The sequence below is a fragment of the Arctopsyche grandis genome, chromosome 9 (assembly GCF_051622035.1).
Source record: "Arctopsyche grandis isolate Sample6627 chromosome 9, ASM5162203v2, whole genome shotgun sequence".
In the NCBI taxonomy this organism is placed as follows: Eukaryota; Metazoa; Arthropoda; class Insecta; order Trichoptera; family Hydropsychidae; genus Arctopsyche; species Arctopsyche grandis.
Window position 1 is genome coordinate 27,952,383 of NC_135363.1, and position 25,118 is coordinate 27,977,500.

The following is a 25,118-nucleotide window of genomic DNA, read 5'->3' on the forward strand; positions in this document are numbered from 1 at the left end:
GGTGGGTATTTAGGTTTGTTCGGATGTCGGTTATCTTGGCTCCAGCATCACAATGAGCTCACGTCTTCATCAGCGCCCTGCGGCGGCGCCTTTATAACCGTCGCGTCAGGTGTGGCGTTCAGTGCCGGTAATTTGCTCACGAACAATGGGACGGCAATAAAACAAACCGACCCCGAATGTAATATATTTATGGCGTGTCCGTCTGCCCCGTGGCACCTTCAACTGGGGCTCGCGATTGTGTATTTTTATTTTCCGTGTGGTCAATGATGTGGTCTGTGTTGTGATACATAGAAAGACGCAGCTCTCTTCAGGTTGAGGTGAAACAAATCCATTAAACTTCATACAAAAGTGATGTTGAAAGTCTCTATATTTAAATATTTCAATAATGTTATTTATTTTATTTGTATTTTACATTGTATATACCAGGAAGGCCTTACAGGTAGCCCCAATGTGCCTTCCTGGCCAATTAGCTAGCAGCATAGCTCGCTCGTTAAGCTTCTGCTTAGCGTCTAGAGGCGCCGGGTTCGATCCCATGAGCTGACCTCGATTGAAAAGTATTTTTCCGAGTATATAAAAATGGTGTGGCCAGAACGCTATCCCAATAAACATGTTTCAATAAATAAACACTCAATATAAAATAACTGGACGACTACTTTGAGAGATTTGAAAGCTGAAAAGTACTACAAATGAAAGATAAAATACCCGACTATAGATTCCAATATTCATTTTGAACAGGAAATTGACAGATTTTGAGACATCGACCGAACAACACCAAGATATAGAAAAATCGTGCGATTTAAAAAACACATATATCTCGAGCCAATCAACATTTTTATTACCAGATTCGTGTTTACTGGGCATAGATCTATAAGAAAAGTCATATCTCGTCTCTGAACCATTTTTCTTGTCGAACAGTATGATTAGTCAGCTCATGGGTTCGATCCCATGAGCTGACCTCGATTGAAAAGTATTTTTCCGAGTATATAAAAATGGTGTGGCCAGAACGCTATCCCAATAAACATGTTTCAATAAAAAAAACACTCAATATAAAATAACTGGACGACTACTTAGAGAGATTTGAAATCTGAAAAGTACTACAAATGAAAGATAAAATACCCGACTATAGATTCCAATATTCATTTTGAACAGGAAATTGACAGATTTTGAGACATCGACCGAACAACACCAAGATATAGAAAAATCGCGCGATTTAAAAAACACATATATCTCCGAATCTCGAGCCAATCAACATTTTTATTACCAGATTCGTGTTTACTGGGCATATGTAGATCTATAAGAAAAGTCATATCTCGTCTCTGAACCATTTTTCTTGTCGAACAGTATGATTAGAGCCTATAATGCAAATTTTATAAGATATAGTGAGAAATAGATAAAGTTATATGTAGGTGTTAAACAATTAAAATCTGACAAAACGAGTGGGAAAGTCAAACAAATAAGGTTACAGGGTAATGGCAATGGGTTAGCTGTCACCGACTCCTAAAATTTCGAATTTTTAAACATGTTTATTACAATTATAATGCACTATCTACTTAGCGAAAATAATTGAAATCTCTATCGGCAGCCAAGCCTGGCAAAATGGCAAAGTTTAAAAACGATCGGAAGAGTTTAGGAAGGAATATCTTGAGAAACTAGTGAGAAAATGCCGAAATTGATGCTCAATAGACAATTTTTTTAAATTTTTAAAATATGCTTTATATGTTTCTATCCGTTGCGAATTTGAATAAGAAAAATTCACATTCAATATTTATCATTTTCGTGTTCTTTAACACACGAAAAATTAGAGAGATGCATTAATTAAGATAAATTGTCGGTAAAAGTACAGTTTAAATTAATTAACGTTAGTAATTTTATGATGGTGATTTGCACTTGTAGTCCATTTTTTATCCGCATGTACGTATTTTTAATGTGAAAAAAAAAGATTATGAATAATTAATTTTAAAACTGTAATTTAATTTAAAACTTTATTTAGAAAATTTATCTACAAAAAAGCAAAAGTAAAATGTTCAATTGATTTGAAGTGCACAAACATTCCAAGCATTCCAAAGAACTAGAAAATCTCACCAAAAAAAAAGATATAAAATAAAATTTCATAGCACGTAAATGAATCATACCTATATATTCGCATGGCGTACACCTGCTATACCGATAAAAAATATGACTAATTATTATTACTATACGAAACACCAAAAAAAAAAAAGATTCATTGAAAGCCATTAAACAACCAGATATAATATATTACACGTACATACAACGCGGTAGCTTATCGCAATATCAAAATTAATACAAAAAATATATACGATATAGTAATGCAAAGTACACTTTGGGAACTTACGAATTGTTGTGTGCACCTCTACGTATGATAATTTGACATAATACGGTGTGACACTAAACGTATTCTATGAAAAATTCATTTTTTTCGTTTCGTTTGCATAATTATTATTTCACGCATTGTTCTCCGAGTCAAAGATCATTATCTTTAAAAGCGAGACCAACACACGACTTTCTCCCTCTTAATTCAGTATTCACACAAACTTCATCTACAATAAAACTCACCTATTTCTCTGAGTGGAGCGAGCTGTTGCCAACACGTGACGAGACTGCAAGATCCTGATACTCCATGACATTTGCAAGTTACTCGTGATTTCTTGATTACAGCCTGCAAAAAACAATATATAAATAACGAATCGAATTGATATGAAAAACATATGTTGGTATTAGCTGGCACTGATTAATCTTAATGATTATTCAGGAAACAAGGAGTAAAATGATCTCCCCAAATACGCGATCAGTTCTTTACTTATTTGTATTGCACTTCAAATCTTACAAATTAAAATTGAGCAAATAATTACACAGAGCAACAAAAAATAAACAAACAATGGAACGGAGACTATTCAATCATTACTAAAATTAGCCCACTGAATTCGAATATGACCATGGTTTTTATTGTTTTCTTCTCGTTAATGAGATATGAGCGTTTACAAAATGAGCAATTCTTCTTTAATTCTTTAATTCAAATTCTAGTATTTACATAGTTTTTATTCATTTTTTTATTCAATCAATCAAAGTACACTTGTCATTACTAGTCATCGGAGCCTGAGGGGGCCGTGTATTGTTCAAAGGTTGTAAATGCATTGTTAAAGGTTTGCCGAACAATGGATAGCACTGTGACTATCCTACCTCTAGTCATTACAGATCGCTCCAATGCGACGAGTGTACTGTACACATCAAGAAATTATATACATTTTCAATACACAATCATTACATAATTCGAAACCATACATAAAGTGTACGGCCAGACATTTTTATTTTACAGACCATGGATTTAATTTTAAGAATTAATTAAGTACAGAATTAATCCATTGAGACATCTATGGATTTTAGAATTTATGCACAGAATAAATACAGATGATTGTTGAGACGTCTATAGATTTAGATTTTGTGTATGATTTTTACAAATTATACACAATAATACATAAGATTTTTTGTGACAATAGGGAAGGATTTATTTTCCATTTTGAGGAACCGTTTCAACAATGATCAGATAAAATTGACAAACTCTGATAGAGAAACGATCGATTTGGAGTCACAAAACCCCCAAATCTAACCAGCAGTTTTGGCGGATCGAACCAGTGATCGCATGGTGCTAAACATATACGCTACCATTAAGCCAAACTGCTGGCTAAAAGTGAGTATTGGAATCAGTAGTCCGATTCTTTTCTATTGATTGTGATTTTTTATTGCTTTAAAATACTTGTAATGAATTATCTAGCGAATTTTAAAAGTCAAAAATATACTTTTTTCGTATTTTGCCTATTTCACTCATGTTTCATTTTACCAAGTTTGTAAGGATTATTTTTTATCTAAACGTATTAATTCGAGCGGTAAATGATTTTTTAACGCTCAGATAAAATAAAAAAATATTGCGATTGAAAACCAAACTTTGTAAACGTAGTGAACTATAGAACTGGTTCAATAAATGCATTGTGAAATGATTGTTCGAGAATAAAAAAATATATACTTTTGCCTTTTGAAATTCGCTAGATAATTCATTATAAGTATTTTAAAGGAACAAAAAATAACAATCAATAGAAAAAACATCTGACTATTGATTCCAATACTCACTTGTGGCACAGAAAAACTGCAATTTGAATTAAACCTTGCAAAATCCGTAAAAATTGCGTATTTTTTAAAAGGTTATACCTCACAAACGATAAGAAAGCAACAATCATTGTAATATTTGTATTCAATGATTCAAACTTCGTAAATATTGAGTCTCCGCTCCAGTGAGTAAACATTGTGATTTTTTTGTATCTCAGTGTTATCAACAAAATGTCTTTGGTCTTAATATATAATAGGAAAACTTAATTTTGAACTTAAATATTTTGAAGCATTACTACTTAAGAGCGGACCAACTTTGCGCAGTTCATTGTTCATTGTTCGCCGTGCTTTGTTCATTTTTATGATGAACTTTTTTTTATGCTCTCTAGCTTTGTAATTTGCCCTGTTTCCTGGAAAAAGCACGCTTCCAGTCCTACCTCTACTTACTACCTACTAGTTTATTGTTACAATAAATTGCGCAACTAATTGTTAAGAAAATTCCTTCGTCTTTGAGTACCATTAGAGAATAAATTGGCAGTCATCGATATTCAATATAATGCAAAGATATTCAGTATAATACAAACATATTCATTGAAGACTTTTTGAGGTGTCTATTTATACCTCAATTCATCTAAAACTTAATATTGAATTTTGTAAGTATGATACTATGATATGTATGACATGTGTGTAATACGTTATAATCGAAAATTATCAACATTATTTAATAACAAATTGAAAGACCTGCTTCCTACTACCTACTAGTTTGCCACTATTCGAATTAATTGCTAGACAAATCGCCAAATTGTCTATCATTAATTTGAGGTGCTATAATTAGATCTTCACAATAACTACTTTGTCACTACGAGTAGTCACTACTTTGTCCACTCATTGTCAATCCGCTTACACGGTGAATCGAGGATAATCTCAATTCAGATTCGCAATTCTTCCTGACAAGTGCATGTGATATTGTTTCGTTATAATTTCACGCTTTCAAATCTGACTATATATGTATATACACGAAAAGATAAATACGCCACTTTGAGAGGAGATCCATTAAAATATGAACGAAAGACGTTGCGTGCCATCACGATTGGCTTGCTTGGTCCCTTTTATATTTCGAAATACCGTCGTAAAATCGACTCCATATCGTCGTACTCTGAGTCGTACTCTGGGTCCAGATCCAGACTCCGTCCGGCTCGTAAATACCACGGTGTTAATTACATCGCGGCTATAACTCTCCTTAATTAACTTTAACGGTTATTTAAAGCGAGTTTCGCTCGTCGCGTCTTAAATCAATCATTATAGAGTGCAATCTTAAAGTATGTATACACACACAGACACACATATACTTGTCTAAAAGTGGATGCACTTGTTTTCGAGGTGCATTAATTGAGCGAACGCATATCGCAATTGTGCAAATAAAAAGTTTCAGAAGCGCTGCTGGTCGCTGTAAAGTAGTCGTGTAATAGAATTGCAATTCTTGCGTTTCGCAATATTTAAAAGCCCATAGTTAATTTAAAACGGACTTAAACAAGGAAATTAAAAATTCTGTTATGAAGACACAATCTATGGTAATGTTTCAAGATAAGAAAAATGTCATATATGTAAGTGGATAGCGAGGTAAAAAAAAATTGAAGCGAAAACAATATTTTTCAAGTAATGACTCATCTAAATAATTAATTACGTACGTTAGTTTATCGTTAAGTATGCGAGTTTAAATAAAATACTTCAAACTATAGATTTAATAATCATTTTGATCAAAATACTACATTAAAATAAAATATATCGGAAAATTACACTATTGAGGCATTGATTTGGCCCGGTCTCCGTGATGAGACAGAATGTTAAATTACAGAAAACGCAAATATCGGAAGCCAAAGTTCGAAAATCGAAAGATCTTAAGTCGAAAGATAAAAAAAAAATGGTGCATGGTAAACGGAATATACTCACGTACATACTCACTTAATTTACGCGAACAGGGTACAACAGGAACAAGAGGAACATGCTTTTCCTCCCGTATTCTGCGCGCGTACATTAATACGGGAGGAAAAGCCTCTTCCTCTTGTTCCTGTTGTATTCTGCTCGCGCAAATTAAGTGAGTATGTACGTGAGTGTGTACCGTTTACCATGCACTGTTTTTTTTTTGATCTTTCGACTTAAGATCTCTCGATTTTCGATCTTTGTCTTCCGATATTTGCGTTTTCTGTCATTTAACATTCTGTCTCGTCACGTAGACCCGATTTGGCTATACTGTAAAATAAGACCTAAAACCTAATGAGTTTTTAAGATATCATGTTTGATACATAATAGTTTCAATGTCAACATTACATTTATGCTTATTGGGTTGTACTTATTAATCATTATTAGCCAATTATATTTACTATACATATGCTTAGCTTCGTATCGTCCAGTGTAATTGATTGCATCCAAACATAATATATGGAACCTGGTACTTCTACTCACTGTCTAATTTGGGTTGGTATTGTGTGAGGCATTGACAATCATAGATTAGAACAGCCTAATGAGTGAAAGTCGCTGAATATTCATTCAATGGAAGTGGTGTTGTGTGGAGTATGCGCTCTACCGACAAGTCCACTCGTGATTGACAGAAGCGATTAACGCTGGTGCCAAAGACCAAAGAAGATGCCCGTAGACTTCCAATTAACCACCAGGCACCTGGTCCTTCAAATCCAGAGACGGGGTGGAGACCTTCGCGAACCTGTTGAGTGTTGAGCGATCACTCTAATTAACTGGTTGGAATGAGAAGGACTTGAGATGGATAACATCGATTCTTGTATTATATTATAATAGTAGTAGTTGAGCTCGAGCCTGTAACTCTAGGATCAAATGTTTGACTAAAAAAATCAATATTTGGAAGCTCTGATCTTCATGCTCATCAATTATTTGTCTCAATTTAAGTTTTCAGTTATAAATTCGTTTAAGTTTTCTTCACTTTTGACTATCCTCTTTTAAAAATGTATCTTCCGTATTTGGAATACAACGTTTGCCAATCTGGTCCTTTCAAATGCTGCTACACTTTATTCAAGAAATTTGTGAGAATAACATGATCTACATAACTATATTATAGTTAGATTTTAGCCTAATTGTACCAACACCAATTCTGCATCATTTAATCTCAATATCAGTATCAGAAGAAAAACTCGCCGCACAAGCAGAAAGTTGAAAAACACGTATGCATCCAATGTCAAATCGCGAAAGTCCATTTCCGGATTACCTTTTATGTTCCACAAAATAGAAATCGGATCGAATTAAAATAATATGATTGATCTCGTTTATATTTTTGCCGGACATCCCAAGACCTCAATACTATACCTACATATGTATCTACATAATTGCGACGTCTTTTTGACAGCACCGAAAGACGATTTGGATGCAACTGAATGTTCCATTAAATTGTACAAAGTCCTTTAGTTGGAATTTTGAAAAATAAAATCTTCAAGTGCCGTTTTAAGTTTGAAACTGGAGTTCTGAACAGCAGGACATGGACGTGAAACGGTTTTGCAGCTGCAACGTCGGCTTCCAAAGACGATATTCGATATGGGGAAAGTTTTGGACTCGTCCTCCTATTATATTGTTCAATATCGGACTAATTGCCAATTAAGGGGGACTTAACAGCGGCTGTTAAACAAGCGACGGCAGTGTACGGTGAAATATCTTACGGCACAATTGGCATTCGGAGCTACGTATCCCATCAGAACTTTGTCGATTGCTTGCGCCGCGTGCTATAAACTCTAATAGTTTCCACATACCTATGTATGTATGTATATATGTATATAAAAACCGCAATGTTCAATGCGAAATTTAATTTACCGGAGTTAAATGTGTGTGCTAGTAGTACCGAGTCGAGCCCATGACGCGTTGTATTGGAGAGTGTGGCCTTCTAGGTTGAAAACTTCATGAGTATACAAGTACGAGTATGAAGTTCAATGACTTTACTACAATATACTATACTACAAACTACCCCCCGCCATCTATTGGATGTCATTATGTGAAGATAACGACCCCTGTAATCCCTCACACGACCCCTTGCTTAATAAAATATTACAATACAAACCGATATAATTCAATAAAAATAACAATGGTATACTTTATGATGAAATACATACCCTTCTTCCAGCTTCGTTGTTGTGTCTGTTCATCAAAGCGCGAGCGTATCTCTTACTTCCCTTCTTACTTCTTATTTCACGCTCCCTGCTGTCGACGAAACTTTCGGAAAATCTGAAAAACACACAAAGCATAAGCCAGCAGTTATTTTATATACTAATTCGTTGTGAATTTGGACGGGAAAGAAATCAATATTAACTATAATATGGTTATACGGGTTCCCGGAAAGATGCACTAAATTGCACTGAATAGTCATAATTTTCAAAGGCACTCAAAAAGAACTTACGCAATAGAATTCCACACAAAAATGTTAGCACCCTCGGATAACATACAAATACCCCTTGACGCTTTTTTCGTGAAATTCTATTGCGTTAGTTCTCCGTGAACATCTTTGAAAGTTTGGATGTCACGAGAGTGCAACTATTTCGAGTGCATTTTTCCGGTCACCGGCTATACGTATGTATTATTAAAAAAATATGTTCGATTATATAAAAATTTCAGATGCGGCACATTTTATCAGTTCAGTGTGTAGAAATTTTATGTTATTTATTTATTTATTTACACGGGTTACACCCATTTTTGATTATACACGACATCTATGATCAAACATTGTACATAAGAATTATTCAAGGCCAACCTGTAAGAATTTCACTTATGTAGGTTAGCCGGGGACAAACGTAACAGGAGTCAATAATAACAGTCGTGATATTTCGTTCATTCAGCTCGTGATATGTATATACATATGTATATGTGCGTATACCCACGAAGTATATAAATATAGTATCATAAACATGTAAAGGATATATTGTGTAATGTATGTACATTGTTGGTGAGCCTTTTTAAATAAAATAAAATAAAAATAAAGTTGAAAGTGAGTGTAAAATGACCGCTAAATAAGTTTTAACCTGTCAATTAGTAGTCTGGCAGCTGAAACCTTGTAAAATAAACGCCAGTATATCGCTTTTTGGACATCCAAACTAAAGTTTGGCTTTTATTTTTCGGGTGGGAATTTTAATACAGTTTATATTACAGAATACTATATTACACGGGTCAGAATTTGTGAGTTTGGGGACAATTGTAACAGTCTGTTACTATGGTGAAACAGAAGTTCCACCACAAACAGAAGCTCCACACAATGAAATTACTGAAGAACACATCCAGTTACACATTTTCATAGGTAATTATCAGACCATTTCTAAAAGTACCACCTAGATTAAACAGTAAAAATTGGAGATAAAATTTAAAACTGTAATATAATATATACAGACACGCCAGAGAAGGGTGCTACACAGCCTGAATTTGATGAAAGAAAATAAAATTGTTGAGTAGCTCTGAGACAAAGAAACTTAAAAAAAAATAACAAAAAACAGAAACAAATATATAATGCATATAAAAAATCTTCAAATTGGTGTTGTTCTTATGTCGTTTTCATCATAATTGATGTCAATGAAAATTTTAATGTTATATGTACATATTAGTAATACGTATATGTACATAAACTAGGCTCCAAATTGTCTATTATAACAGTTTGTTACAATTGTCCCCTGCCTCTGTTACAACTGCCCCCGGGTATGGTTTGTTGATAACAATTTATCAATCTTGATTTAAGCTCTATTATTTCTTATTGTATGAATCGTAGGATATAAATAAATAAACTTAGGCTTGTATTTTACTGGTAGGTATTTTAGTCTATTTATGTCAGTATTTAAATATGAAAGGTCAATATTTAGTAAATTAAATGGTCAGTATTTATATTAAAGGCCAGTATCCATCGTTCAGTATACAAGTGGTTAGGGTGAATAATAAAAGGTCAGTATTTATGTATATTAAATGGTCAGTATTAATGTTAAATGGTAAGTTTTATTTTGACGAATGGCCAGTATTATTTTGTGGTTGGTATCATTACAAGGTTGATACGATATTGATAGACAATTCCATCTAACAGCATTGCTATTTGTTATGGAGAATGAACGTCAGATTTTTATACTGCCATTGTTGTCCATTTTGTTAATAAATTACTAGCCGAAAAATAATTTATATACTTACCGAAATTGATTAAAATACTGGCCATTTAATTTCCTAAATATATGATTTATACTATGACTACTCTGTTGTATTGTAAATGTAATAGTTAAATAAGAAAAAAATCCCAAAGTCAAAATGAACTTTTATCCCCGGTCTACTCTTCGTATGCATGTATGTATTTTAAAATCAAGGTGTTTTTATAAACGATTTTAATTGCAATACACAATACAGGTTCAAAAGCTAAAAGTTAAAACATACCCAAACAAAACAAAACATAACAAACGGTTAACTGGAGCGAACACGAAATCAAAGATTGAAAATATGCGCCTGGTATCTGTTATCAAACCTTATCAGAGCGTTCGTCACCGTAAATTAACCACGAGTATTGTTCGCGTTTCGCTATGAAACTCACTCTAAACTTATTATCATCACCTTCACAATTCTATCAAATCGGCATAATGGCATAAATCCAATCACAGCAAAATTAACAACTAACCCACAACCACAGCTTGAGCGAAGCCTTGCAAAACGTCAATCGATCTGATCAAAACGACGACTCGTGATAATATATTTTCGATTCTAATTATTTACACACTAAAAATGTGTGTGGTTGATTTAAGCCATTTTATCATTCGAAAGCGGGATTCTATGATAGAATGAGATGGATATATGTATAAGCATTTTGGCGCCGCCCTATAGTATTGATTATGTCTTTCACCCTTGCGCAGTCGTACTTGCGATTTTCGACGGTACTGTTTCGAAACGCGATAGCCATTTTGGGCTTTATTCACAAGGTTATAAAGACTAGCTTAGATTACGGCTTCGTAGCAAGTTAAAGGCTACATTTTCCCCGTGTGCAATAATACAAATGAGGATATTAGAGTTCACCTCTTGCTATTGTTAGAGTGATATGCTCCTGGTGGACGACCATGTTTGAAGTCCATAAGGTTAAATATGCACATGCGAATTATTTTTCTGTTCAAAATACGCTCAAGTGTGTTACATATGCACTTGCGTGATTCGATTTTTGCAAGCTTATTATATGTATTCACAAAAAGATGGTTTAACGAGGCCATCGCCATCATTATATAAACGAATATAATATGCTATCCCAATTAGCAGAACATTTTACATTACCAATTGGAATTCAATATTGAATAGCGTGGTAGACATCATCATTTGATGGTTGGATGGCTGCTATTCCAAGAGCTATCCGAATTCTTAATGAAATCGTTGCTGCTGTGCCTGAATGTGATATTTTACAACTCAACCTGAATATGACATTTTAATCTATTTGTCTGGTAGCCTCCGCTTATCATTATTTTAATAATTGGGTGTGATATATGATTGGAATTGTAATCTTCTCTCTTCCATTTGGGTTCTGTATTTGCGGCTGGTTCTTATATGTATATTGCTATTGGCTGTAAATGCAAGACATTCCCTACTAAGTTCCCTGATATGTTTACTTTTTCTACTATTATAGTATTTTTGTGAGCATTGTAGCGCATCAGGGACTTCTGTAATGCCACAATGATTGAACTTAAACTTATATAAATAAATATTTTTTTCTAATTCCTACACATACTCGTATGTATGTGTATTGTTTTGAATAAAAAGCTCTTAAAAATAATCTTGAATGCGATGGATTTGATTTTAAAGAGAAAATAATAATTTTAAACGCGTTTTTGAGTTTTGTGCTTATTATGGTGTATATGTTACACCGAATCCATGAAATTGTCTATTACAAGCATTCGGCAAGAGAATTGCCGAATGCGTGAAAAATGCAAGCACGTTGCCCAGTTCACGGATTTCGTAAATTCTTTGCCGAATGCGTGAACTGGACAACGTGTTATATTATAACCAAGTGTCAAAGTGACAGCTAAATAAAGATGTTTAATTTAGTTTAATTTACATATTATTATTTATTTATTTAATAGTTTTGGACCATTGTGGCATTACAGGAAGAACCTAATGCGCCACAATGGCCTACATTTGAAAAAGATATAAAAACATGATATAAAAACAAGTATACTGTAAATAAAGGAAAAAAGCAAAAGCAGAAAACATGGTAAAATAAAATAATAAAAAAAAGTAACAAAAGGAAAATAATACCTCATTCAGAGAGAAAAAAAAAATAACAAAAGTGTAAAAATTAAAAATAAAATCCATAAATCCCATTCTTTGTTAACACTGAGCAAAATTAAAATAGTATATAAAAATGTACAAAAGAGAAAGAAAAAATAAAATAAAATAAAACAAAATATGAATAAAAAATAAAATCACAGCGAGGTCCAAATGGAAGAGAGTAGATTAAGATTCCACTCATTCATCACATTCAAATTAAGAAAGTAATGATGAGCGCAGGTTACCAGATAAATATGTTAAGATAATATCCGACAATCTACGCTCCCCAAGGTGGAAAATATCACATTCAGGGACAGCAGCAACGATTTCATTGAGAAGTCGAATAGCTCTTGGAATAGGAGCCATTCGAAAAAGAACTGTGCGAGCAGCAGGTACAACCATTAAATGATGATGTCTACCACGCACATAATTATTAGGGACATAAAGTCCCAACTGTTCCAGCAACAACGGGCATGACGTATTACCACGCAATAGCTGGAGAACGAAACGAATTAACGAGAAGTTTCTCCGAAGTTCAAGGGAATTATACCCAAGCATGCCCAAAAGGAAAGGAGTAGGATAGAGATATGGGTATACTACATACATATGTTTCACTGTTAAAATATTGATCAAAATGTATAAAAATGGCATTAATTTATGTATAAGTCATATGAGGTGATCGAAACATGTGTATGTAGTCATATTATACATAATAATATGTAAATTTAACATCCTCAAATTAAACATTCAGCTGTCACTTTGACACTTGTCCACGCTGTCCAGTTCTAAAAAACAACCCCGGAGCGATGCTGTCTATTTGCCGACTCCATGCCTTGAGCAGACAAATTCTTGCCGAATACACGCATTCGCCAAAAAATTTGCCAAATCAGTGAACTGGGCAACATGCTTGCATTTTTCAAATATTTTCAAATATTTTGTAAAAGATAATTTCGCGGATTCGGTGTAACATATACACTGACATTAAAATAAGACACTAAGAACACTAAAAAGAAAAATAAAATGTAAATAGATAATGATCAATGAAGCTGAAGCTATACGAACAGATGAATTGTGAACATAATTTTTAAGGAAAAAAAATGTACATAAGTAATCATGAAAAGTTACATGAAAAATTAATGTGAAAAGAAGTCATGTTGAGAAAATAATTTTAATTGTACTATTTGTGCCAAAATAAATTTACTCCCTTATGAATTTGAAACGTAGCACGCTAATCCGCTGTGAATACCTCCAACCCTAAGATGCTGCCCTCGTATTTTTCAGCGGATTTGAGCAATCTTAACTGAGCTTAGGGCTAAAGCTTTATCCCGCCCATGGTTATCCTTCCCCTCATCCTCGCACACTGCCTCTAAAATTTTCAGCTTTCAGCCCATTTTTTCGTGAAAAACCAAACATCAAATTTTCCGAAACACACTTCGATAGCGAAACCGTATACGGTTGATGCGAATTTTGGCAATTAATTGTCATGCAGATTATAAATTGTTTATAAACGGCTTGTTTCAGCCCATCTGCCTCACCCCTCTCTGGCTGAAATCTCGGGAATTTTCAGCCGACGCCATTTTCTAATTTCCTGATAGAAAAATGGCTGGAATGCGGGAATTCGCTCCCGGAGTGCTATCACAGAGCGGCGAACGGCTCGCGGAAATATCTGGAATTTCTCGAATTCTCGCATCTCCCGTTGCCACCTACGACCCTGGTCGGGAAAATTCATCAATACAATGTTTCACATTAAATTTCCTCGCTTTCCACGGAATAATAAAATTTTCTAGTGAGATTCCTATTACTGAGGAAATTTTCCAAACACGTCAAATCACTTTTACCCATACTCTACATACGTACATATATAAAAGAAAAATAAAAAATTACAACAAAAAAAACGAGCAACGTTGAAGTTCAGAATTGAAAAACGTAATCATAAAAATTTAAATATTGAAATTTGAGAATAATAATAACCCTGCAAACTTTTACTACACCTCGATTTTTCTCGCGTCCTGTGATCGAGGATCAACAGCTTCGACGCAAAAATGAATTATGATATTCGGGTGCTGAATCGGAGAAAATGTTTTTTCCCCTGCAGGAACATCCCCAACCAGCTGCTGCTATCCCGATGCGAAAAACTTGGAAATTTTTATAAATATTTTCTTAATCTAAGGGAAAGTTTAAGACGCGGAATGACGAAGCTCGAACAATCCCCTCGCCTTTCCTTCGATACAACACAGGGTTGGATTCTAGAACTTTCACTTGAATCGTACATAGGGAACTCACCCTCCCTTAGTCCTGATTTCCTGGTGGAATAAGCTCACGATAGCGGAACTTTCCAACTGCACAAAGCTTTCTCCTTCTAGCATACGCAGGGGTATAAAACACACACCTCAATCCCTACACAATACAAATTTGAAGTACAAATTTCAACAGCTATTATATAAGATTTTAGGGGTCCGAAAATTCCACACTGTTATAAAAGGAACTGTTCGATGGAATGTTTAAAAATATTATGTTTAATGTATGTATGTATGTAAATCATATTGGATTATATATAGGTCCACTTTGAAGTTAGTTGCCTTACACTTATTCATTTTCATTGTATATTTTTAATAACTACTTATTGGTGGAATGTTTGAGCATGCTATATTAGTATCCCTGACGTCATAGGTACTGAATTCGGTTTAAAAAAAGAATCGTACAGGCTTTCGGCGCGTGGTCTCTGGCACGTGCGTGCAACCCTGGTGTAAAAATCTCAAATATGCGACATTTCAGGAAAAAGATAGGAATGTATTTTTTTAAACTTTTTTCCATGCGATTGTTTGGTTTATTTGGTTTTTTCCACACGAGGCTGTCGTCGGAGATGCGAAAGGAAAAGCGTCGAATTCCGTCTCCCTCGCCGGAGCAGGGATGGTGGAAAATTTTTCGGCGAAAGCTCGCGTGCCTTTTCTGCTGTCCCGATGTGGGAAAGCCGAAATATGCAGAAAAATCCATGTTTTTGTGAAAACTGTCATAACGGAAAAGCTATGGATGGGCGGCTGTAATGTCTGAGGGCTGTTTTCCGTCGCAAATTTGCGACGAAAGTGAGTTATAGCCGGAATGCGCTGCATATCATGTTTATGACTGTGACGTCACCATGTCGAGTACAGGGCAGTCATAAAATAGTATCATTTTGAAATAAAACTTCTATATATTATGGTATCTAAAGGAATCGAAATTAGGACACTTATGTACATATGTCAATGCAAAGATTGTAGCATGTGTGGCCAAAATATGGGCGACCTGCATTTTAAGTTATTGGCAAAAATAAGTTTAAATTGAAAATAAACAATAATAATAACAATATCGAGTTATTTTAATAACAGAAATTAATGGTGATTACATACAAACATAAAAATATGTCATATGTCAATAAAACAAGATGTTCTTTTATTTTAGTTTTATTAACGGCTCAGCTACCTTACATCTGTGTGCAATAGTAATTCCCCAAGATCAAATTCACATTCTTCTAGTAGTAATTCTCTTAATTTTCGTCTTTGCAAACTGCTTCCACGAATAGAATTAACTATGAATTTAATATTTTTGAACACAAAGCCAGCTGCTGGATAATGCAATAGTAGTTGCTAAAACTTGGAATATCATCATAATTTTAAAAAGAGTTATAAACCCATTGTGCTTCCCAATCATAACAGGAGCTTCATCAGTCGTAATCGACACCAGTTTATGTATTGGAAATTTTATTGATAAAATACTTGAATGAACCTATATATAATTTCGCGGTCTCCGTCACGGGCCCGAATGTGAAACGCCCGAAAACGCAAATATCGGAAGGCAAAGATCGAAAATCGAAAGATCTTAAGTCGGAAGATCAAAAAAAAAGGTGCATAGTAAACGGTATATACTCAAGTACATACTCACTTAATTTGCGCGAGCAGGATACAACAGGAACAAGAGGAAGAGGCTTTTCCTCCCGTATTAATGTGTGCGCGCAGAATACGGGAGGAAAAGTCTGTTCCTCTTGTTCCTGTTCTATCCTGCTCGCGCAAATTAAGTGAGTATTTATCGTTTACCATGCACTCTTTTTTTATCTTTCGACTTGAGATCTTTCGATTTTCGATCTTTGCCTTCCGATATTTGTGTTTTCGGGCCCGTGAGGTAGACCCATAATTTCGAAAGAGACTTTGCATGTACATACATATGTAAGTTTTGGTTCGTAGAATCCGTGACGTAATCGAAAACGTACTGAAAGAAGACGGAAGATGTTGATGTCTAATTACAAATAAAACTGCAGATTTTCTTTAAATATTATATAACTAGTGGTTTTACCGGGGTTCGCTCCTTTGAATTGAAAAAAAATCGAATCGGCACCTATGAAACGAAAAAAAAAATCGAATATGTTATTTACGAATTCCCAACCAATGTTACATATATCCATATATACGTATATACAAATTTTCTTTCGAAATTATATATTAGATTAGAATGACTGCAAAATATCTTTTTCAAAACACCTCTCTACAGAAAACAAAGGATTCGAAGGCCCTGGGAGCGAAGTCCCGAGGGGCGCCGGGGGGGCCGCCTGATTCTGGTATATATGTACATATAATTTGATACTTTGATACTAAATAATTTGATACTTTGATGCTAGCCAGCAGCATAGCTCGGTCGTTAAGCTTCTGCTTAGCGTCAAGAAGGTGCCGGGTACTCAATCCCTGAATGAAAATGAATTTTTCAGAGTATGCTGTTGGTCAGACCTGGATTTGTGACTCCAGGTTGATCGTTTCCTATCAGAGTTTGCCAATTTTCTCTGATTTCATTGTTGAAACGGTTCCCGGAAAAAAAATTGGCTGAAAATCCTTCCTACCTACTTACTATGTCACCACTATTTGAAGTTTGATTGATGTACAATAAAATTTATGTACAATTCATAGATGTCTCGTTAATTTACGAGTTTTTCAGTGTCTCGCAATTCAACGACTTGTAATAAAAATGCTGCATTTGTATTTGTAATTGTAATTTGTAATTGGCCAGGAAGGCGCATTGGGATTTACCTGTAAGGCCTTCCTGGTATATATGTAAATAAAATAAAATAAAAATAAAAATTACATATAAAACATCAATATGATTATTTTAAAAGAAATAAAATTTACTTTGGTACGTTTGCACAGTTTAAATTGATTTTATATGCGTGTAATATATTGTTGAACTGAGAAATATTGATATTGTGACTATTACAATTGAAATAATTTTTCCTAATTGATTTAACATACATGGTTAATTTTCTAAAATTCGTGAGTGTATTTCTATGCAATAAAAACAAACTCAAAACATTTTATGGCGTTAAACAACTTAATTATATATAGATACACAACCAAAACGATATTACATAATAATTACATACATATTTGAAACATGAAATGCTCTGCATGCATCGAGTAGCGTTGGTATTATCTAAAAATCAATATCGCTACTGCTTTATAACAACCCTATGGTGGAAATTTTCTCTTGACCTAGGCAATGTCGACGATAAGGCACACCCACCCGCTGTAACTTCGTACACCCCTGGTAAAGTTTCATGCCGTGGAAAACGACTTTGAGCTTTCCCGTAAATACGAACGACGTGAAAATTTTCCGTTTTCATGAAAACTCTGTCGAGTGCACGATGTCCCTTTGCGACCTTCGTATAGCACGCTTTCCCCACCATAGATATATCCCAGTGCCACCTGCACCCCTGATAGATTTCACCTCTTCCAACTGACATTCCTAAGCCTGCGAGAGGTAAAATTTATCGCTGTACGTTTACATTTTCACGAGCGTATAAAAAAAGTCGTGCTGAAAAAGTTCATTTATTTATTTATTATATTTTTTTTTACTTTCGAAAAAAACTTTCACTTTGAACTGTGTTCGGACTTTTTGACGTGCGTGAAAAAAATTGATACAGCTGTGACAAATTGTCTCGCAGAGTGTACTTACTGTTCGTCGTCTGAATAAATACGAACGACGTGAAAATTTTCCGTTTTCATGAAAACTCTGCCGAGTGCACGATGTCCCTTTGCGACCTTCGTATAGCACGCTTTCCACACCATAGATATATCCCAGTGCCACCTGCACCCCTGATAGACTTCACCTCTTCCAACTGACATTCCTAAGCCTGCGAGAGGTAAAATTTATCGCTGTGCGTTTACATTTTCACAAGCGTATAAAAAAAGTCGTGCTGAAAAAGTTTATTTATTTATTTATTATATTTTTTTTTACTTTCAAAAAAAACTTTCACTTTGAACTGTGTTCGGACTTTTTGACGTGCGTGAAAAAAATTGATACAGCCGTGACAAATTGTCTCGCAAGGTGTACATACTGTTCGTCGGCTGAAAATGTTCAGCTTTTCCGGCAAACTGTAAAATTTTCCGTTTTCATGAAAACTCCGCCGAGTACACGATGTCCCTTTGCGACCTTCGTATAGCACGCTTTCCCCACCATAGATATCTCCCAGTGCCACCTGCGCCCCTAATAGACTTCACCTCTTCCAACTGACATTCCTAAGCCTGCGAGAGGGAAAATTTATCGCGGCACGTTTACATTTTCACAAGCGTATAAAAAAAGTCGTGCTGAAAAAGTTTATTTATTTATTTATTATTTTTTTTTTTACTTTTGAAAAACACTTTCACTTTGAACTGAGTTCGAACTTTTTGGCGTGCGTGAAAAAAATTGATAGAGCTGTGACAAATTGTCTCGCAGGGTGTACTTACTGTTCGTCGCCTAAAAATGTTCAGGTTTTCCGGCAAAATGTAAAATTGAAGCCCTTTCCTAGCTTGACAGTGATTGATAACGAATATGGAATATGGGTTTTTTTACCGAAAATGGTCCAAAGGGTTGTTTTGGTATAGATCACTGTTAAATAAAAAAAATCGTGCTGAAAAAGTTTATTTATTTATTTATTATATTTTTTTTTTACTTTCGAAAATAAACTTTCAGCACGCTTTCCCTACCATAGATATCTCCCAGTGCCACCTGCACCCCTGATAGACTTCACCTCTTCCAACTGACATTCCTAAGCCTGCGAGAGGGAAAATTTATCGCGGCACGTTTACATTTTCACGAGCGTATAAATAAAGTCGTGCTGAAAAAGTTTATTTATTTATTTATTATATTTTTTTTTACTTTCGAAAAAAAACTTTCACTTTGAACTAAGTTTGAACTTTTTGACGTGCGTGAAAAAAATTGATACAGCTGTGACAAATTGTCTCGCAGGGTGTACTTACGGTTCGTCGCCTGAAAATGTTCAGCTTTTCCGGCAAAATGTAAAATTGAAGCCCTTTCCTAGCGTGAAAAACTATTCGGGCGACATGGCCGACGAGAGGTACTACATAGCTTCGGGGAAAACACGTGAAAATCACGTAGACTTCGGAAAACCTACGCTACGCACCGCAATAATGATACAGCCGCGACTATGCAATCCTGATACACGTTTCACCTCTGACCTGTTTTTTTTATTATTTCGTTTTGTTTTGCACGCTATTTTAGGCTCGTGCTCTCAAGGTGAAATTAAATTAATTTTTTCCTGAAAAAATTCCAATGTCAACCCAATTAACAATTATTTTCATCGCATTGTTTACATACCGCAAAATAAATCATAAAGATTTGAATACAACTAATTATTGTTAAAATTAACTCCAATTAAAACAAAATAAAAATAATAATCCTGATTTTTAATCTATTGAGTGGATTGTGCATTGGTAAATTGCAGAATAGAGCAATGCGTGCAATATGTGAGGAAACGTAAGAATGTTGAATTGAAATTGTTGAATATTAGAAATGGTCTTAAATTAATCACTTTAAAATTTGTATGTAACCTAGATAAGAATCTATTACCCAAATCTTTTAATAACCTCATAGTTAGGAATAGAAATTTACATAATTATATAACTAAAAATATGAATAAATTAATAATAGGTAGAGTTAAGGAAGCAAAAACTGCAGGAGGTGTTTTTCACAGAGGTGTTCAAATATATAATGCCCTTCTTGAGAGCATTAGAGGTGCTATTAACATTGGTGCTTTCTTGACAGGTGTTAATGTGTGGAAGATGATGTAATTATATATGTAAGTTTGATAAAATGCTATGTTTGGAATTATATTATATTATTTAGGGTTACTAATTATAGTTTTGTTAATTTTGTTAACAATGTTATATTATAGTTGTTAGTTTTAGTTTAAAATTGTTAATTGTGAAATAATTCATCAGCAATTTTCTATTTAATAATAAATAAATAACCCATTTACCAGCAGCATATCAGTGGTTAGCGTGTAATGCTTTCTCCCGTGTAAGGGGTTTAGAATTATATTATATTAATTAATGTTTGAAATTATATTATATTATTTTAGGTTCACTACATAATTATAGTTTTGTTTAATTTTGTTAACTATGTTATATTATAGTTGTTAGTTATAGTTTAAAATTGTTCATTGTTAAATAATTATTTAGCAATTTGCTATTTAATAATAAATACATTTTTGAACAAAGTTTCAATTATATAATACTCCTTTTTACTTGATTTCTGCAAGTGAAAATCAAAACTCAGTAAAAAGTTCATATAAAATAACTACGATCACAATAAACAGCCATTTAATTTTATATTTAAAACTTTTATCACTTTATTCCGGTTTATATTACCCGCAAAAAAAACCACGCAACGTGATTGGTCGATTCATTTTGATCACTTTTAAAACAAAAACAAAATGGCGTCGCGTTAATTAGAAAGCGCAACAGCCATTTTGATCTCATAATCGCTCGACCAATCAGCGTCCGATATTAAAATCAACAATTGAATTTTTAAATTAAATAAATACAAACGTATTTTTCACATGTTTCATACAGTAATGAACACTTGGTTCGAATCCGAGAAAACTCTCTCTCTCTCTGTATAAGGAAAAGCTCGCTCGTTCAACCCTTAGATGGTGTTAAACCGAAATACATAATACATATATATTTCCTGGGTTTCACACGAACAGGGTGGCCCACGTTTTGAATTTCGCTGCGTGACCCATTCTGGTCCGGTCCCCAAAAATTTGTAATAGAGCGGTGCACCATTTAAAGCAAAAAATGTATAATAGAGTGCATAGAAAAGATCGTCACTCATAAATGCGTTATCCACGCATCGACTGCATTTAATGAAACTCGCCATGCGGGATTTCAAAAGCCGGGGAACTCATGGGGGTAGCGGAACTAAAGGCGATTCGATCAATGCACCGAAGCAGCCCCAAAAACTCACAAATTACAATTTAGGACAGGCAAAAATCTTGGAATTCAAATTGGAAACAAAAAAGAGCTTTTAAAAATAGTGAATGAATTTGAAATTCCTAGCAAACATATGTACATACATATGTAGGTGTTTTGAATTATTCAATATTAAAATGCATTTTCAATATGTTTATCTGTTACATCATTATTGATATTAGAAGTAACAACACTTGTAGCAGCAAATTTTTTTTTATCATCTATTCTCGAATAAATATTATATATGTATAATATATTTATTTATTTAAGATTACTTGAGAAAGGAGGCAAAGCCGATGAACCCAAGAGGGTTTGTTAATACATAAATACAGAAGTACAGAAATACAAATATCAAATAAGATTTAAAAAAAATCAAAAACAACTCAAAATATACGAAAATAAAAATTCAAACGATAAACTTAACTTAATAAAAGGACTAAAAAATCCCATTTATTTAAAGAAACTCGTCGAGTTTATTTTAAAATTGGTTGAACTTACTAATATTATACATTGGATGGACTATTGCAAATTATAACCACTCTATTTGTAAAGAAGGATTTTTTAAATTATTTTCTGACAGTCTGAGAGTATGACCTCTCAGATGAGAGCTATTGTTAAACATAAGGAGGTTTATCATAGAATATTGGTAATGGTTAATTTAACAATTGTAATATCATTCCATCAGAAATTTCTACCCCCTCCCCCCCCCCCCCCTTACATATAATATAAAATGAAATCCGAAACCACAATATTTACTTTTTTATAGTATTTTGAATTAAAATAAACATTACATTCTTTGTTTTTCGTATCATTTTTTTCGTATAACTATTCTTTCTTGCTATTCTTTCGTCATCCTGTTCATAAGCCAAAAACACTTATTATACAAAAAAAAAAATTCGGGTGTGACCAACCCATGACTTTATCTATGTATTTGAGGAATATAAGAAGGTTACAAAACAAAATTCAATATTGAACTAATAACTATGATAGCGATACAAATTGAGCGCGAATATATGCAAATACTTGCACAAGACAAAAGTTCTACTTCCGGTTGTCGGATTTTGTTCAAATTTTTTTTATTATTTAAAATCAGTATAATTATAATACACATTAAATATCAAGAGGATAAAAATAATATAAAAGGTCAAAATAAAATAATGAAATATTGTTTTAAAAAAAAATACTACTTCCGGTTTACAAATTCTGACCAAAACGTTATCAAATCTAAGTTAGTACATAAAGAATACAAATATAAATTTTCAGCTCAATACGTTTAGGGGTGTGGACAGGATCCAGGCGACAACATTTTTATCCTTTGTAATAGGAGAAAATCCCACTTCCGGTTCATTAAATTTGGTGATTTAATTTTTTAATTTTACTTAAAATCACTATCTTTATTATACACAATAAATATCAAGACGCTTAAAATAATTTAAAAGGTCAAAATAAATTAATGAAAAAATAATGAAATATTGTTTTTAAAAAAAATACTACTTCCGGTTTACGAATTCTGACCAAAACGTTACCAAATCTAAGTTAGTACATAAAAAACACAAATATAAATTTTCAGCTTAATACGTTCAGGGGTGTGGACAGGATCCAGGCGACAACATTTTTGACCTTTCTAAGACGAGAAAATCTCTCTTCCGGTTCATTAAATTTGGTGATTTAATTTTTTAATTTTACTTAAAACCACTATTTTTATTATACACAATAAATATCAAGACGCTTAAAATAATTTAAAAGGTCAAAATAAAATAATGAAATATTGTTTTAAAAAAAAATACTACTTCCGGTTTGCGAATTCTGACCAAAATGTTACCAAATCTAAGTTAATACATAAAGAATACAATTATAAATTTTCAGCTTAATACGTTTAGGGGTTTGGTCAGGATCCAGGCGACAACATTTTTGACCTTTCTAAGACGAGAAAATCTCTCTTCCGGTTCATTAAATTTGGTGATTTTATTTTTTATTTTTACTTAAAATCACTATCTTTATTATACACAATAAATATCAAGACGCTTAAAATAATTTAAAAGGTCAAAATAAATTAATGAAAAAATAATGAAATATTGTTTTTAAAAAAAATACTACTTCCGGTTTACGAATTCTGACCAAAACGTTACCAAATCTAAGTTAGTACATAAACAACACAAATATAAATTTTCAGCTTAATACGTTCAGGGGTGTGGACAGGATCCAGGCGACAACATTTTTGACCTTTCTAAGACGAGAAAATCTCTCTTCCGGTTCATTAAATTTGGTGATTTAATTTTTTAATTTTACTTAAAACCACTATCTTTATTATACACAATAAATATCAAGACGCTTAAAATAATTTAAAAGGTCAAAATAAAATAATGAAAAAATAATGAAATATTGTTTTAAAAAAAAATACTACTTCCGGTTTGCGAATTCTGACCAAAATGTTACCAAATCTAAGTTAATACATAAAGAATACAATTATAAATTTTCAGCTTAATACGTTTAGGGGTTTGGTCAGGATCCAGGCGACAACATTTTTGACCTTTCTAAGACGAGAAAATCTCTCTTCCGGTTCATTAAATTTGGTGATTTTATTTTTTATTTTTACTTAAAATCACTATCTTTATTATACACAATAAATATCAAGACGCTTAAAATAATTTAAAAGGTCAAAATAAATTAATGAAAAAATAATGAAATATTGTTTTTAAAAAAAATACTACTTCCGGTTTACGAATTCTGACCAAAACGTTACCAAATCTAAGTTAGTACATAAACAACACAAATATAAATTTTCAGCTTAATACGTTCAGGGGTGTGGACAGGATCCAGGCGACAACATTTTTGACCTTTCTAATAGGAGAAAATCCCACTTCCGGTTCATTAAATTTGATGATTTTATTTTTTATTTTTACTTAAAATCACTATCTTTATTATACACAATAAATATCAAGACGCTTAAAATAATTTAAAAGGTCAAAATAAAATAATGAAAAAATAATGAAATATTGTTTTTAAAAAAAATACTACTTCCGGTATACGAATTCTGACCAAAACGTTACCAAATCTAAGTTAGTACATAAATAATATAAATATAAATTTTCAGCTTAATACGTTCAGGGGTGTGGTCAGGATCCAGGCGACAACATTTTGACCTTCCTTCCGGATGCTTCCGGAAGGGAAAAAATCCCACTTCCGGTTTATTAAAATTAGTGATTTTTTTTTATTTTAATCACATTGATACAAGAATTATACTTGCATTTTTTCGTGAAGACCACACATGTTTAAGGGGTCGAAAAAAATAGTGGAAGAAAAATCGAACAAGAGTAAACTGCCACTTCCGGTCGACGGACGCTTACCAAATTTTATACATAACTTGGTATTGAGCCTTAACTGATCGATATGAAATTTCAGTTCGAATAATCAAAAGGCTTTTGAGAAAAACATAAAAAACCTCGATTCTCT

The 25,118-nt window shown here is 33.3% G+C and overlaps 1 protein-coding gene across 1 annotated transcript in view; it reads right to left on the minus strand.

Annotated features, from left to right (window-relative positions):
• The window catches only part of LOC143916687 (protein Wnt-5b-like), a 64,745-nt gene that overhangs the window by 30,051 nt on the left and 9,576 nt on the right, over positions 1–25,118 (minus strand). The window contains exons 3-4 of the mRNA XM_077437884.1: positions 8,247–8,358; positions 2,575–2,677 (exon numbers count right to left, since the gene is read on the minus strand). Of these exons, the coding sequence (XP_077294010.1) occupies positions 2,575–2,677; positions 8,247–8,358 (215 nt within the window). The remainder of the gene's footprint in view (positions 1–2,574; positions 2,678–8,246; positions 8,359–25,118) is intronic.